At 31.9% G+C, this 18260-nt stretch overlaps 1 protein-coding gene across 1 annotated transcript; it reads right to left on the reverse strand.

Moving 5' to 3' along the window:
• Nucleotides 1–4945: 4945 nt before the first annotated feature.
• Nucleotides 4946–17860, reverse strand: LOTGIDRAFT_115648 (hypothetical protein; the record flags this gene model as incomplete). The annotated part of the gene is made up of 14 exons (XM_009054593.1): nucleotides 4946–5032; nucleotides 5342–5428; nucleotides 8347–8481; nucleotides 9079–9212; nucleotides 13670–13828; nucleotides 14184–14412; nucleotides 14768–14891; nucleotides 15136–15242; nucleotides 15563–15694; nucleotides 15999–16107; nucleotides 16217–16263; nucleotides 16786–16910; nucleotides 17099–17188; nucleotides 17698–17860. The coding sequence occupies 14 exons, from the start codon at nucleotides 17858–17860 to the stop codon at nucleotides 4946–4948; spliced, it is 1728 nt and encodes a 575-aa protein (XP_009052841.1).
• Nucleotides 17861–18260: the final 400 nt, after the last annotated feature.

Here is an 18260-nt window from a genome sequence, read left to right on the forward strand (position 1 = left end):
CCCATATCTAGATAACTTTTATATTATTCTGAAACTATCTGAAAAAGGACTGTCATGGTATACCTGCTGCAGCGCAACTGAAATTAACTGATTTCTGACTGACTATTGAGCATCATGAGTTATTATTTAGTACTTTTAGTCACTAGAGGAATATATTCTTATCCATTATAATTCAAAAATAGCAAACTTATTATATAACTGCTGTGGGCAAGAGGAAGAAAATTGACCTGATTTGATTATTGGCAATATCTAACCAGATGCCCTTGTTACAATCTGGTACACCGTTCAATTAGAATAATATTGATTTGTGTCAAATATATCAAATAAAAACAATATTAGCATGGTTCTGTAACAGGGGCATCCAATGGGATATGACCTTTCTATTGTTTAATTACATATCCAATATATTGAATCAAAAATAAATATTTCTCTGTTCATACACATGATTTGGTATTTCACGCAAATTGTAATAAAGATAATTTCATTGGTTTTTTCGTTTATGACTAATTATTAGTTTCAAATTGATTGATAAAAATCTGGATATTTTGTTAGTTAAAGATGAAAAATGACACACACCCTTGTTTCGTACTCAAGTCTGTATCGTTTCACAAAAACTGAATAAAATACGATTGTTAATATTTGTGTTTGATATTTTGTATAATAATGTACATACATATAGATAGATCCCTTTATATTTGAAACCTTTATATAATAATCTACCCAAAAATACCAATAAATAAACATCAATTATTATTATTGTAAATTAAGTGTTAAATATTTTGAAAAATAAAGAACAATTATGTATTGTCAATGCCGATTTGAACACGTTACTTATTGTTGTTACGTACCTTTGTTATGGTAAAAAATAAACAGAAATATCAAATTGAAAATCCGTCAAAGAATTGGAAGCTATCTTATCATTATCAATATAAGGCTTCTGTAATTTCCTTCCACAATGAAACTAATGCATTATTGAATAACATAATATAAATGGTTGTCAAATGCAACATGGTGTGCTCGGCTCATACACTATAGATTGATAATATTCCTGCTTATTTATGCTGGTCAGAAGATTGTGTTATTTATTCCTACGTTATATGTACAAATTACACATATTATGAGTTAAATAAAAGATGATTTAAGCGAATCACATAACTAACATATTTACTGGCAAAACAATTATGTGTTCTAAAACTATGTCAACGATATATGTCGAAAATATATCTCAATGCTTTGTGGGGCAAATTCAAAAGCTATAATTAGCGAGAACAAATGGTGCGACTTAAAATATACATTTATCCTCCATGTAAAGTATTTAAAACACGTTAGATACATAGATGTATTTCATTTCTTGTAATTTATATAGATATAGCCTTCAGTTCTTACAATTATATCTTATACACCAACTTCAACTAATATTGACTGTACAGAAATTATATTATTTTCTTAACTATGTACATTCCAATTGTTTCTTCTTGCCTTTCTATTTCTTCTGTTCCAAAGCGTTATTTACTTTGTGTTACAGTATGTTGAGTGGTGGGTTTCGTGTTATTGTCGCCTGGGTTGAAATCTTTATCCATTCAAATTGTAAAAAAGTTTAAGTATTTATTTTGACAACTGATAATTCAGGTAAAACATGTGGTTGGATTGCAATTAAAAATAATCTCGTTTCGAAAGCAATTTTTAAGATTAACTGTTTCGGATTGGAACTGTCTGATCGATTTAGGTTGAATAGACGGATAATTTTACACCCACACGACAATCAAATGACAGGACGCTCTCTATCTTTCCTCTTGTTATTGTTATTATGTTTCCAAGTTGTCATGTTTGTAAATTCCATTTAAACTTGTTGCCTCTCATTTCCACATTGTTGAATTGTATTCCAATATTGTTATCAAATAAAAAATATTTAATTTACATGGCTCCTGTTTTTATTGTCGTCATTGGATTGTTTGGGACCCTGCTGAAACAATAATCAACTGATAGTTGTCCCGGGCATGCAGCTTGGAAGAGATATTGGAGTTGAGGTTCGTTTTCTAGCTTGAAACAAAATTGTGAATCTACATCGAAGGTAAAATGAAATTGAGCACCTGATTGGGCTAACGAAGTCGGGAAACGCTATGCAGTGTGCAATGATGGGATTTTGTCAGGAGAGTGGCATTAGCCTACACTTTAACAACAGTAAAATCGGAATAGCCAAAGGACACAGAGGAGTAGAAATTGTAATTTGTTTGTCTTTTGTGAAAAGGCAGAATTCCCTGGACACCAGCCATTAAAACATTCTTCAGTGGATACGTACTACAGCACATCTCTCAAAATGTCCGTATTCTTACAGTGTGGGCACACGAACAATCTTTGTCACCGATTTTTGTGGCCGACGCAAAGCTAGAGTAAATTCTCACATGTGCCAGCGCGTCCACAACAAGATTATCGCGAAGCCGATTTATAATACCAAACCAGTTCGTTATCTGTAGCTGATTATTTTATTAACTGCAAGACAGAGCGTCATCATCCAATCAGATTCATTTTCCTTTCAATTACTTGATCTTCTCGTGATTATCAGCGTAGTGGAAGACGACCGACTGAAGGTTTTCTGTCTCCTCGTGTACGCGCAGCCGTTCGGTGAAACTCTTGACAAGACTTAAGTTGGCTACAAAAATCAAGACCGCACAATTACGCAATTTTTGTCTTTTTCTGTAGTGTGATGATGATTAGTAATTGGTCATAAAAACATAAATTTGGGGAAACAGGATGCTTATCTGATGCTAGCCTGTAAAATGTGACCAAGTGGTAAAAATGTAAAAAAAAAAAGAAGAAAAAAAAAGAGAACTGCTAATGAAATCAGACATGGCACTGTGCTAGTACTAATTTCTATTCGATAATCTATCGCCTATGTTGCTATATTTATATACTACTCGATCGAGAAACTTGATTATTGACACTTTCACATTATTTTTTTATAATTTTTTTTTCGTACACGTGTGCCCCACTCTTCCAAATCAGTTAAAATAGAGTTATCAAAGAAAGCTTTTAAGACAATAAAAGTCTTGACATCACTCGAAGGAATGAACGAGAGAAAAAATGTAAAGATAAGAGAAAATCCATATCAGGCCAATTTACAACACAAAAGAAAAAATTGAAGTAAATTTGCTACAATCTCCAGGTTGTTGTCTTTAAAAACCTTCTGGTGGGCAAACAGCCTTTCTCTAAACATTGACATAAAGAACGTTTCTAGAAGATACTTACATTTTATATTAAAGATAATCAATGGACGATTTCTTTTCCTGAATTCAAAGATCAATCTTGATATGTTTAAGATATAAAGTATACGTCCATCTTTGAGCAGTATTGTTTTTAAAAATCGTCAAAAGATAAGGAGCCAGTGAGGGGGTTTAAAATTTCTTATCATTAAGACCTTAAAGGGACAGGTGCGCCATTTTGGGGGGTTGATTTCAATCTTGAAAATATATAAAAAGTCTTCAGAAATACTAGAATGTATGAGAATCGCATACTTACTTAAAAAATACTTCAAACTAGGAATTTTAGTCAATATTTCAATATACCTTTTCTATATATCATAGAGTATCTTCAATTGGCGAGTCGTCATTTTAACATTCAAACGTGGATAATTCTGGACACACATGGATTTCTGAGACTAAAGTATAATTGGTAAAAAAAAAAAGGTGCACCTGTCCCTTTACCTGGTATTGTTTGTCCCCTTCACACATTCGTTAAAAAAAATGCCATTGAAAGGATCTTAACAACTTGAGGTTCCACTTTCTATTCATCGCCTCTATTAAAGATTAATATTGTTAACGGCAAGCCAGGCCAGCCTCTTTTCTGACTCACTCCCCCTCCCCCTTTCACGCCACTGTGAAGTGTTTTGGGTTTCTGATAAGTCAACTTCGGACATAAAACTGGTCTTTAATCACACCTTTTACATAATGACAACATCACATTTGCGGTTCAGTTCCTTTGTTTTCTGCATTTTTCTGCATTTTTGAAATATCTGAGACATGTGACAACTTTACAAAAGAAAGCTAAAACATACTCAGGTACACAGAAACCAGGTCTAATTCAATCAATACTTAAATATAATGTTTAATTTAAAATGGTCCTGTAGGGCATTAATTAAAAGTTCTACAGCACTAAATCAATATATATTTCAAGAGTCATATTAATAAGTAACATTTTCTATTTATAATATACAATATTCAAATACAATAACATAAACAATAACAGTGGAATGAAACTAACATATAGACTGGAAAATAACATATAGACTGGAAAATAACATAGACTGGAAAATAACATATAGACTGGAAAATAACATAGACTGGAAAATAACATATAGACTGGAAAATAACATAGACTGGAAAATAACATATAGACTGGAAAATAACATAGACTGGAAAATAACATATAGACTGGAAAATAACATATAGACTGGAAAATAACATATAGACTGGAAAATAACATAGACTGGAAAATAACATATAGACTGGAAAATAACATATAGACTGGAAAATAACAAATATCAATATTCAATACTTTATTATGTTACAGACATTATTTTAATATTTTTCAGACAAGAATTAAAAGGTGTAATTGATGCAATAAATACTGAAAATATATACCTAGAGCCTCTGTGTTTAGATGTCATGTACAATGACAGAAAGATGCTCTATAAATAGTTGAAATCAATTCAATAAGTCAGCTACACAATTTCTGAGACACCTTTATCAAGTCGTTCATGCAACTACAGATTTACAGAAGTTTAGTCTTGTTTATAGGCATGTGGAGAGACACACAAATTTAAGTACAAAACACATAATGAAATGGCTACTCTCACAAAGTTAAAACAAGAAAATGGACGGATGAACATAATAACATTGTGACAAACAACATATGTGGAGTTCAAGGTGAAAGAAAGGTTAAAAGGTCATTAAGCGACTGCTGCAGCTTCACTAACAGGCATGCTGATAACTCCAGTAACTATGGGAACACTCTTTCCATCCTTTAACACAAATACCTGAAAAATACAATCATAAACCACACCTTGTACAATATATACATTATTAGGATAGCTATTTGACTGAAATATAATTTTCTTGAATTTTATCACTGTGTTTTCAATATCCTTCAATTACTGTATATCATATTTTATATATAGAGGTTATTCTTTACAGCATATTAAACTGATAATTGTTTTTTTTTTACCTTGGAACCCATTCATGCTAATCTTTGACAACCACATCATATCCAAAATACAGAGATAAATAATCCATTGATATAAGCAACTAATGGGAATTATATATACAATAATAATCTTTGTATTTACCTTGACATTATCAGAGACTCCCCTATCATTTAAACAGTCTATAAATGTTTCAAAGGCATAATTCAACCCTGGTACCAACATTGGTACCTGAAATTATAAGCAGGGATAAATTCATTAGATAACAATTGTATATAGGAATATCTGTTATCACACACCAACAGGAGGATTACACTATTGATGACAGTATCCCTAGATCATTCTTCAACCTAGAAACTCTTTTTAACTTTGGCTTTGTGGTAGATGTCAGTGTATCAAAATATTCACTTTTCAAGAAAACCTGATACCATTCAGTGATGAGGTGTATCAACTCGACATCCCTTTCAAAAAGTTATGCCAAAGCTGATAATGCTACCTTGATATTTTTATTCCCTAAACGAAAGTAGTAAAATGTCATTAAGAATGGAGTTATTTACTATAAATAAACCTGCTCAATGTAAAGGTCAAGAGAAGATAAGCCACAGTAAGCGTTAAATACTATGTTGGCTGTACCATAAATTGATCAGTTTATAATGACTGGGATATTCCTGTCTACTTATCATGTTCATCCAGTTCTGTGTGTAGGTTCATATAGTTGTATATGACCCATTTCAGTTGAAAAACAAAAGTAAAATGTTATTTTTACCCGCCCTATTATACCACATACATTCAGGACCGTAATTACATCAAGGCAAATGAGGAAAATGCAGCAATGCCTCATGCTGAATTTGGTTAACAAATTTGCAATACGAATATGATGTCTGCTGAAGATGGTTACTGTTTGAAGTCTACTGAAAGCGTTGAAAGACATAACAGAATTCTTGACTCAAAAAAAAAAAGCACCCTATTTACAGACCTGTCATTACAAAAACCTACATGTATTTTCAATTGTTTGACTGACAGATGATTGCCAAACAGACCAGAAACTAATATTTTATTACATTGAAGCTCTTGGGTCCAATCCACAGACCTGATTGAATGTAAGTCCCACTGAACTAAATACTGAGGTTTTCAACTTGGCATACCATTCTGAGAGTCCACTTGCTACTGATAAAATGGTTTATTTTGCCCCTAAGAACATGCCTTAAAACAATTGTTTCGAACTTGTGTCGAGTTGACATGAGAATAAGTTCTACTAGTCTAACTTCAGTAGGGACACAGGCTGAGAAACAGATGAGTTGTCTGAAGATTACAGAGCATGAAACTCTGAGTAACAACAAGATTCAAGTTCTGTTTTAATATTTCTATTTTCTATATCATATATATCTAGGATTCTCTTTAATAAGATTTTAAATAAAGTTCAAGGGTAAAATATCTAATGCTTATTATAAGAGATAAGGATAATCAGAAAACTCTGAGGGAAATTTCTGTTTCATAATTCTTCAAAAAACTGATGTTATCTTTAAAACAAACTTATATTTCTTCAAACAAGTTGTGAGGGAAAACTTAACTTATTTCAATCTCTTTCTCTAAGTCTCTTACACTTTTCAAACCTTTCAAGCCTTATCTAACATGAAGCACACAATGACATTTTCAGATGCCTTGATAAAATATCAATGAACACTTTTTGGGGGAAATTCAACAATTTATTACAGCTTAATTCAATTTCCTAGACCGTTAAAGCATCAGTCTTAATATAGAAGGTAAAATGGTGTTTTTATGTGGAAAGAACCACATCTTATTAAGTTTTATAGCCTTTCATTTGTTTTTTATGATGCAATAAACAAGGACAAGAAAGTATTATCAAGTATTATAGCTGCATTAAGACACGATTTTACTCATAATGACTAAATTTATAGGCTGTCAAATTCTATTAATGAAAACTTGGAAAATCTAATTGAAACTTAATGATTTTTGAAAAAAAAACACCCCAAAAATGAAATAACAAGAATGATAAAAAAGATAATTTCAAATTTGTTTCTGATAAATTTTGATAGCGTAGTTTCTGTGATCTATGTTAAAAGGATACTTTGAATGGACATAAAATTTTAATTCTCAATTTTGGTCAATAAGAGTATATATTCATTAGTTGGACTTACCACGTGTCATGACTAAAGAATAGAATCTCTATATAAGATGATATATCCATTAAACTAAATAACTATTGAAACACGCATCTAAACATAATTCAAAATTACCTAGTTTAATGAATTATCACTTAGTTTTATGTATTTATTGGATTACAGAGGGATTCTGTTGTATAGTTTACTGTTCACTGATGGACAAAGCCTGATTTCAATAAAGTTTAAAAACTTCAATTTTTGTTCATCCTAAGAGGTAGTGTACCTTTAAATATAAATCATGTTTTTATGGGTTGAAATTATGATCATTAACCATTAGAAAAGATTATTAAATAAATAAGAACATTATTATAGATATACTACTTTCTCCATAATAGTGTTCCTATTTATATAACATTCTATCTACTTCTAAATGTCATTAAAGATTATTAGAAAAGATGTTGGATGATGTCCAAATATTCCTACTGAATGTGAATCAATTGAAACTGAAGGACCTATAGTATTTGCATTTGTGTTCATTTCCAATCACTGATAACTACCAAAGTTTTCGCTTGGTTTTCATCTGTTTCATCATATATGTACCAAGTATTTTGAAGTATAGGAGTTATTGTAGATTAGAACAGCTGCTTCCACAGCTCTGTATCAGAACAAACAAAAATTCCAATCACCCCTAAATTATTCCCAATTAGCCCATTTTCTGTTTCACCTTTTCCTATATTGCCTCTTGCGATTTTGCTCTTTCCCCATGTCACCCCCTTCCCAATTTGCTACTTTCACAACTTGCCTCTTAATCATATCACCCCTTTCCCATATCACATATCACCTCTTTCTCATATCACCTCTTTCCCATATCACCTCTTTCCAATATCAACCCTTTCCCATATCACCTCTTTCCAATATCAACCCTTTCCCATATCACCTCTTTCCAATATCAACCCTTTCCCATATCACCTCTTTCCCATATCATTCCCTTCCCAACTTACTCCCAATAGAAATAGACTGACTTACCTCTATATATTTATTTCTAAAAGAATATAGTTTATCATCAAAATGAAACGTAATAATAATATTATAAACTGGTGTACTGAGAGATGTGTTCTGAAGATTTACTGTCAGTTTAAACGTTGGACCAATTCCTTGAATCTGAAAACAGAGATCAAAAATGTGTCTAAATACAACCTCTTAGTACTTTTTTGCCATGTCAAAGAAAAGAAATGCTATTTAAAGATGGGAATAATATCAAAAAATGTCCTACTCTTCTGCACCTTAATGGGGTAATGAAGATGGACAACATGATGCAATGTACAATATTTTTCCAGGACAGCAGCATTAGCCTACTCTTTTTCCATTTCCATGTTTTGAGGGATCTGTTAAAAAGCAGCACAACTTCACTTAAAAGTACTCTAGAGATATCTCCAAAACTTTCATATATACAAACTAATTACTTCACCACAGTTTGAGAGGTTTTGTAGGATCTGATATACGACCCATGCTAGTCTTTGACAAAGAGCCCCATTGTAAACAACCCCACCGATACCCTATTAAACTGTACCTATCAGATGATAGAGGATTTTTTGAGGGGTTCTGTAGGCTCTGATCATCAGATTCTGATGATATTTAATACTATCAACTTTTCAAATAATGCTTACAAGAGCTCATATATTCATGCTGGCCTTTCAGATAGTCCCTAAAAGGGCTCCTGTATTGATATAACACCATTTCTTCCCCATTATAACCTACCTGTGCTGAGAGTTTGAGAGGTTCTGTAGGGTCTGATGATATAGGATTCATACTGTTCTCTAAAGCCTTAACATACTGCCTGGCAGTGTTCAGACGTAATAAATACAAATCTCTCTGGAATGTTCTATGCATTGCTGAAATATACAAGGACAATAGGAGTACTAGAGATTCTATGTTTCTATGAGGGCAGTATGTAGATCACTCCGTTAAAGTATTAGAATCTTGAGGTCATCTGCTTCATTGCAAATTTTGGTAGTGGATACGATTTAATCTCAGTCATTTGTTCAATTTTAAGTAAGTCATCTCTCCTGATTATTCTAGTCTAGTTAATACAAATTGTCGGGGGAGAGATCAAGGCAAAGAGGTTTGGCCTAGAGCAGCTGGATGAAGAACCAGGTCATCAAATCTTATTTTCTAATGATGTTAAACACATCTTCAAAAAGTACAAAGAAAATTCTTGCAGACGTATCTCTTGCAACGGCCATTGACATGAGTAACATCATACAGGACTTGTAATTCCAGATTTATTAAAATAATGTGTTTAAATCTTAATTCTATTGAAATTGACAGTAGGAATACGGTTTAATTCAATTTAAACACCCACCAGTTTCTTGTGTCAACACTCTAGACTGACAAATAGCCTTTCAATTTGATTTAAAAGAGTTGTAACTAGTGTACAGTATTGTCAATATATGGTAACAATTGATTATAATTTCTCAAAAGATTCCTATTTCTGACTTTTTGTCTTTTTTATTTTAACAACCCATAATCCATTGGTTTTTTGTCCTAATTCATTTTGAAAATGACATTATTGTTCCAAGATGGTAATGTTTTAGAGGAATTCAGTTTATTAGATCAGGTAAATAAGTTAGGTAAACAAATATAGATAAGGTAATTAAACACATATAAGATAGCTTGCCAGGCAAGGTAACATACACCCACTGGCAGCTGTCAGAAATGATAAAACAGTCTATAGTGATTTGTCTCATGTCAAAGAAATTTTAATAGTTTATTGTCCCATCCGAACGACTAGACTTTTTTCCATGTCAGCCCCTCTTACCTGCATCACTGACAAGGGGAAACCGGGTTGAAAAATCCGAAGGTATTATCTCGATCTATGCCGAGGTTGAACCCTGGACCTTCAGGTTAGCTAGCAAACACATATAAAGGGTGGGCCAGAAAAAACAATGCCATTAATGTGATCATAAAAAATCTGTCAGTTTTTAGATTTAAGAGTTTCGACTGATGAGATCCAATGAGATGATTCAAATTGCTTGTCAACATACACAAACAACAACAAAAATTTCAAATTTTCTTAGATAAAAATACAACATAAAACTTGTCAGTGACATCATATCTGAAATCCATCAAATGCTATGAATTGCAAGTCAATCTGCAAGGTCTTACTTTTTTCAATAAACAGATTGGACCAATTTTCTTGGATAAAACATAATATAATACCTCCATTGATATTATGATTGTAAATATCAGCTGGCTCAACTTCCAGCTATAATACAATAGAATAGAGAGGACTACAGGCGTCTAAAATATTGTAACATCAGATAACAAGAGTTCTATTTACTCTAGGAATTGGGTTATGCAGAGATTACACGATATGAAGGGGGTGGTTAAGGGATATATAATTTGTAAGGCTTTATATGATCTCTGAGATAGGCTTAACACCACTTTGAAAATATTTCTAGACTATGTATCATAGTTCACATAGCTAATGTTAGAAACATCCCTATTCTATCAGCAAGTAACTCGTCTTAAAGTGTAGACATGAGAATAAGTTCTACTTGTCTAACTTCAGTAGGGACATAGACTGGAAATAGGTCAGTTGTCTGAAGATCACATAGCGTGAAACAACAACATGTTTTTTTAGGTTCTGTTTTAATATTTTATTTAAGAAGTCTTATATAATTGAGAATTTTGGATAGAAAAAAACATTTAAACCAACAGACTTTTTCTGCACTCTATTATTTAGTAAAGACTTAAGACTTTTTAAAAACACAGGCCTGGTTCTGACATTTATAATATTATAATAACTATGGATCCAATTACCAATTCCTTGCAAGGAAATGAAGGCAGAACTGAGAAATAGGTTTCTCACCGAATAACCCTACTGAAAACTGTGGCAAATATCATGTAGAAAATTATCATTTCTGAATGCCAGGCGTATTATATTCATTGAAACAACCTAGTTCAATGACAATCCTGCAAACATTATCTTCTTCTTCAAAAAGAAAAAAAAAAAGGCCTTTTTAAATTGTAAGAATTATTGGCCCAATTACCAACTTCTTGTGGAGGAAATGAAGGCAGAACTGAGAAATAGGTTTCTCACCGAAAAACGATACAGAAAACTGTGACAAAATTATCCTGTCCAAATGACAATCCTGCAAATTTTAGAAAAAAAATCTTTAAGTTTGAATTTACATTACCATTATGTTTTTCAAAAAACCTTCAGAAATTGTCATAATTATGAACTCAATAACCAACTTCTTGCGGAAGTAATGATTCTGAAATGGGATTCTCAACTTATAACCCTACTGAAAACCAATAGCAATATCATACACGAAATAATTATTTCCAAATGCCAGGCGTATTATGACAATCAAATTCAGCCATCATGTGACAATCCGCCAGAAATGTACTGGTTTAAAGCAGCACAGTAATTGAAAGAGTAATATCAGCCATTACATAGAGGAAGGCCTGATGGCATTTTACTGAAGGATAATTACAATTTTTATATTTTATCCCATCTTACTTTGTCTAATGAAAAAGTCAGGCCAAGGAATTATAAAATGGCCCCCGGCTATGAAATGAATATGTCACATCCAAATTGGTCATTACTGTTTTTTACGGCTTACAGAGATTTTAATGAAAAAGTGTGAAGATTACATGAAATGAAAGGAAAAAATAACAGTGAAAATTACCTCTATATTTAGCTCTAAATCTGTCCTAAATACAAAATAGCTTGCTTATATTAGGGTTGTAAGTGCAGCCTGCAGGGTTTTAATCTAGCACATTCAAAAAGAAGCATTAAAATTGAAGAAGAAATTACTAGCTTATCTGAAGAGTATTAAATTAGCCAGGGGTAGGTCTAAGTCAGCTATTTTGGAAATAAATATTGTTTTAAGCATAAAACCACTTCATAATTCATAGTGTAAGAAGCTAAAATATAAATATTTACAATTTCAGCTGAACTATTGCTGAGTTTCTTAAAAGAGATGATCTAAAATCTACAGCCTTGACCTATCTTCATTAGCCTAGCAAGGTGTAGACATATTGTAAAACCATATAAAGATTTGAGCGGCAACAGAAATAAGATAACCCTTCAGACAAGTTCAAAATATTACTTTTATTAGATTTAATTTTCATAATTAAAATGGGCTGCCACCTGGTGTCTTCTTCAAAAAATTAAAAACATGTCAATTGATAATTTTACAAGTTTCGTTTGCTATTCTGGCATCTTTAGAGGCAAATAGATATAAAGGCAGGGGGCTAAAAATTGGAAGTGGGAGGTTTACAAAATTGACTCAAGGAGATCGCCGGCTGCAATATTGTTCTCACCCTGAAGGGATACTACCCTGATGAATATTCCGATGCAGGTATAAGATGGGAAAAGGTTTTCAAGGAAACACAAACTCAATTAATGTAAAAAGGGAGGTAACACTGTTTGTAAAACATATCTCTGACAACAAAGAATAAACTTTATAGAACAGTTCACTTTTGCCAGATTATTAAAGATAATCTATTGTTTTTCACCTTGCCTCCTTATAAACTATATCAACAGACGTTAAAACATGTCTGTCACATGTCCATTTAGATATATGTTATAATATTAAATAACGGACACAAATTTATGGTATATTACTCCTTAGTTTTATTACACGCTACTTTCACTTCACCTGAAGATGACAATGTAGATTGTTGAAACATAGTGTGTAATAAAACTAAGGAGTAGTATACCATAAAATTGTGTTCCGTTATTTAATGTGATCTCTACCCCTAAATGTTGCTAAATATAAGTTATAAAATTGGCCTTTACAGATGAAAACATGTCTGTTACGTGTCTATCTTAATATATGTATTTTAAAATTGGCCTTTACAGATGAAAATAATTAGTGTTAGTGTGTAATATACTATAGATTTGAATCTGAAACATATTTTAGGCAAGGCCCCGTTTCTCAAATAACATAACTAATGATATTAACATCAACAATATAAGAGAATAATTGATAATAAATCTAAACTCAAATTAAATTTTAATAATTTCAATCAGATGACTTCAACACAATAATAATCTTAAATGAAGTTTTGAAGAATTGTTCTAGGATGTCATTTGGTGTTTAAACTGTTTTAAAGGAGGCTACATTGTTCACCTGTTCATAGTGAGCCCTAGTGACTCAACTTCCATAGGCACTGGTTGAACCATGTCCACAGGCCCCCACTCCGAGACAAAATGTGGGAGAGCATATGTTAAAAAAATCCCTGGGTGAGAGGCCCCAACACACTTAAGTCTACAAGCTGTAGTTGAGCCACAGTAAACCATACTTAATAATGTTAGAAATTAACAAGACAAACTTACAAACAGCATTCTCCTTTTCTCTCATAGTTTGATCAACAAATAACTTGGTTTTCTTCGGCATGTTGATTTTAACATTCTGTGCTGCTGGTGGACCAGCTAGAGCATCTTTCTCTTCAAATTTAGCTGATCTCTTTAATATCTTCACAAACAATCCACCACCTTCAAAATAACACAAGTATTTTAAGAATACTGAATTGTCTAGGTTATTAATAATAACATTTGAGAAGTGCTGTATCAAATATTACAGTGTTTAAGCATTAACATTGTGTTCTCTTCTGGGGAAGGGATTCCAAGACAGACATCCACAAAAGGTTCGTTTACAAGTAGTGAACAAATTTCCATTTGAATCCAATAGCTTCTGTTATCAATGAACAGTTTCAATATCAAGAATTATTGGTATGCAGTATTCTATCACTCCAGAACTCGACTTTAAACGATCAAAAATCACTTAATCTACAGTCATGATATAGAGAAAATAAATACTAATAAAATAAAAGTAAAGCAGTCAACTTACCTCTAGTTGTCATAACCAATGTACCATCTTCTCTACCAAATCTACCGAACTGTAGGCCAGTAACAATACCCTCAGTTTTAATAATATCTACTAGGTATTTATCTTTATACATATGAACCTCACAGTTACTCAGAGCTACTAGTAGAGCCTTCAACTGTCGTGGAGTATAGTCAATAGCTTTCATAGTAGTTACACTAGCTGGTAGCTTGACTGTCCATAACTTCTTACCCTACAAATATAGTACAGTTAGAAATGTTAAAACCTTGACATTTCTGTTTTCAAAAGTGAAATTGGAATTAGTAAAATGCGAATATATGTGTATTCTTAGCAATGTTTAGTTGTTTGTATTGTCTTAGTGAGCTTTCATCATTGATTTTAAGTCTGGGAAGCATTTGATGGAAAAATTCAAAAAACTTTTTACTTTGCTCAGACCACAGTTAACACTTTTTATAAAGAACAATACTCAAATAAGGTAATGATATTCACATTATATTACAGCCTTTATTAAGTTTATTTAATTCTGCCAAGGTTTGAACTGGTTAATTGGTCATGTCCAGAAAATACAGCCAAATCAATATACTGACCTTGGAGGAATAACATTGTAAAGTTTCATCCATACAACCAACATATATAGTTTTATTAATACGTTCCATTCCAACAGGCTGTGAATTCAACTCAATACAGTGTTTACTACCCTCTTTAGAACCTCTGTAATAAATATCAAGACAGACTAGGGTAGTCAGAAATGTTTTGAAATTGAATTTGTGCAGGCTGTAGCACACAGGGCCTCTATATATTGTCCCATCTTGACACTTTCCATGTCAGCCCCTTCCACCTAAGGGAAACCATTTTCATAATGCCAACAATTTAATCAGATAGTACCAACTGTCTGCCTTATCATGTCTGTTCAGCAAGAACAATGAGTAACATTTACATAATCAATGATGATTACCTTTTTAAAGTATAAATACAGCCATTTCTACAAGATACCACTAGTCTATACTCTACATCAAATAAACCATTAACACTGATAAATACAGGTACACTGAGTAGATCCATCTATAAAATATACATAAAATTTTGAATTTTCATTAACCAATGAGATAAAAGTAAAATATTTTCTAAAAGTTACGGCCTATATTCTGCAACCTTCTGTCTGTATCGGATCTGCTTTCAGTCTGTATGAACCTGTGATATAAGTGATCATATGATCTAAGATGAATATACAACTTCAACTCACTTTTTCGGGGCCAACCTTTAGATCTAAGTTTGATAGGTGGAAACGCTCATGTTAATTCTTTTTTTTAATATCACTTTATCTTGTGTAATAATGATTCAATGATTCAACAATGGAAGATTTATTTAGAATAATAGCATACCGTAGCAAGAACAGTGAAAGCTTCAGGATCTAGTATATAGATCAACTTGTTTTCTGTTCCAACAACTAAACAGCTTATAGCATCTTCATCTGCTAGAGATTTCTTCAGAGTATCTAGACATGTTATTACAGTCTGTAATAGATATAGAAATAGTCACATGAAAGAAAGAAAACAACCATCTTTTACAACGATAACCACTTATATTCCATGATCTTGTCTTTTAGCTGGTCACTGGCAAAACCTGTACCAAAACCAATTATAGTTGAGTAGACTGAAACAATGGTGAAATATGACTTATTCAAGGTCAGACACACATCTTCAACACAAAGAAATGCAATAATTAAAAAAGATTAATGCTGTTTTAATGCCTATGTCATTTTTCAGTGGAAATTTTCCCGAGAATCCCAATATTTTGAATTCTATTGTACAATCTCACCTGTCTTTTTAATGGAGAGTGTTTATGTAAAGTAGCAAACGCTTCCATATCGGAACTCTCCAGTTGTAGAAACTTCATAGAGCGTACTGTTAGTGGATTACCTTCATTCCTTTTATAATAAAAAAACAAGTTAAAAATGATAGAAATAGAAATAGTTTAAGACAAGATATGTGTTTTGTATAGTACTTGTATAAGCTTATATTATAAAACATACTAACCTCAATCCTTCTAATGTGTCTCTTAAAACTGAAATATTGATATTCTCCTACAAAAATTAATATATATAAAAATAAGATAACTAACAGAAATCAAAAAATGTTATAATGAATTCTAAACATCTGTATTAATTCATAATTTAAATTGTATAATATATACAATTACAATACAATATATACAATTACAATACAATACATACAATTACAATACAATATATACAATTACAATACAATATATACAATTACAATACAATATATACAAATTATACAATATATACAATTACAATACAATATATACAAATTATACAATTCAAAATATAAATTAAAACTGATGTTTAGAATAAATTATGTATATTGATTGAGTTACAGAGAAACACATTTGAATTAAAAGAAAGAATGACTGATCTGACTTTTTTGTGAACAAATGACCAATATGAATTGAGAACACAACCTTCATACCATAGAACATCCTTCTTCAGTGAGTTCTGGTTTGTAAAGTAATAATTAATGATTGGTAGCATGTTGGAGCTCTAATCCATCAACTAGTTTATTGATAATTTACAGAAACTCACATTTTTTGCCTGTTCCCACAATTCTTTCTCTACTTGATTGACTTCTAAGGGAGGTAATGTGAATTTGAAATATGGTCGTAGATTTTTATAAATATAAATATACGGACCAGAAGCTACTGCAATAGCTGAAAAACAAATCATAAATCATTCAAATATAAAATAAATGTAAATGTAAGGATCCTGAAAGGAGGTAATCGAAAAAAAAAAAAGGTCGAAAACCCATGCTTTATCTTATTAAAAAACATCAGCACATGTGAATATCAATCAAAAAAAACTATGTGTAAGATGATGGGAGAAAAATGAAGTGACAAACCTGGAGTTCTTGGTTCTAGTGTATCCATATAAAATGTAACAACACCTGTAGGTAGATCTATTATAGCATGTTCACTCAGTAGACTTGTATCTGAAATATAATATAGATTGATATCACTTCTTATAGAATCATCTTCATCTTCTTTGTCTTCTTCCAGTATAGTGGAGAATTGCTTCTGTGGTAAAATCTCACTATGATCTCACAGCTACCTCTTTTTGATATTCAAATTTTACGTTTATTTATTTTTTCATTCAAAATAGTATCATAATAAAAGAATCAGGATTCTTATAAATTAAGGATTGTTAAAAAAGGCTAAATATATGGTCATAGAATGGTGGTAGAATGGTTGAATGTTGTTACAATTGATATTTAGTACCTCTGAGTTTAAATTAGAGCTAGCTAAAGGTCTGTTGAATCATTCGTTTTGTTCGATTGTTCTCAGTTAGCCTGATAAAGGATTTTACAATTCAACAGTCTAGTTGTTAAACATTATCTGCAGCCAATGCATTGCCAATAAGTTCCTTTGGATTTCGTATTTTGATTTGATGTTCGGATCGTTAATACTTGTTTCTATTTATTTATACAGTAAGCCTACTTACTTTTATAGACTTTAAGTTTCATATCATAGGATCCTGTACCCAGATCAGCTATGATGAGTTTCCAGTCTGAATCAGCCTGAATATCAGCTAGAGTTAAACATTGAGTGAAGGTATACAGAGAGGCTACTGGGTCATGGTAGGCATCTAACCATTTAGGATTCATTTTGTCTTCTAGATTCTTATTTCACCTGTAAGAATTATAAGACTAACTAGAAATGACGGATTCATGTACATATTAGATATAACTATGGTATGCCTAGTATGCCTATGCATCATATGAAAAGAAGTTTTAGGCAACACCCTTCCCTACATTTATGTTCTTGGAGCTATATAGCCCGTTTGGTGCTGATGCTCCTTAATGCATTTCATTTCATTTACATTTATGCTCTGAACTGAAATAGCCTAATGAACACAGAGAAGAACATGCAGTGTGCTTGGACAGCAGCATTAGCCTACTCTTTATAGATTTCCAACTGTTGTTATATTTCATATTTGTCTCAGATCTGTGCTACTTTCACTTTGCACTTTTGGGTTTCTTTATTTTTGAAATAAATAATGTAATT

Source organism: Lottia gigantea, assembly GCF_000327385.1.
Source record: "Lottia gigantea unplaced genomic scaffold LOTGIsca_22, whole genome shotgun sequence".
In the NCBI taxonomy this organism is placed as follows: domain Eukaryota; kingdom Metazoa; phylum Mollusca; class Gastropoda; family Lottiidae; genus Lottia; species Lottia gigantea.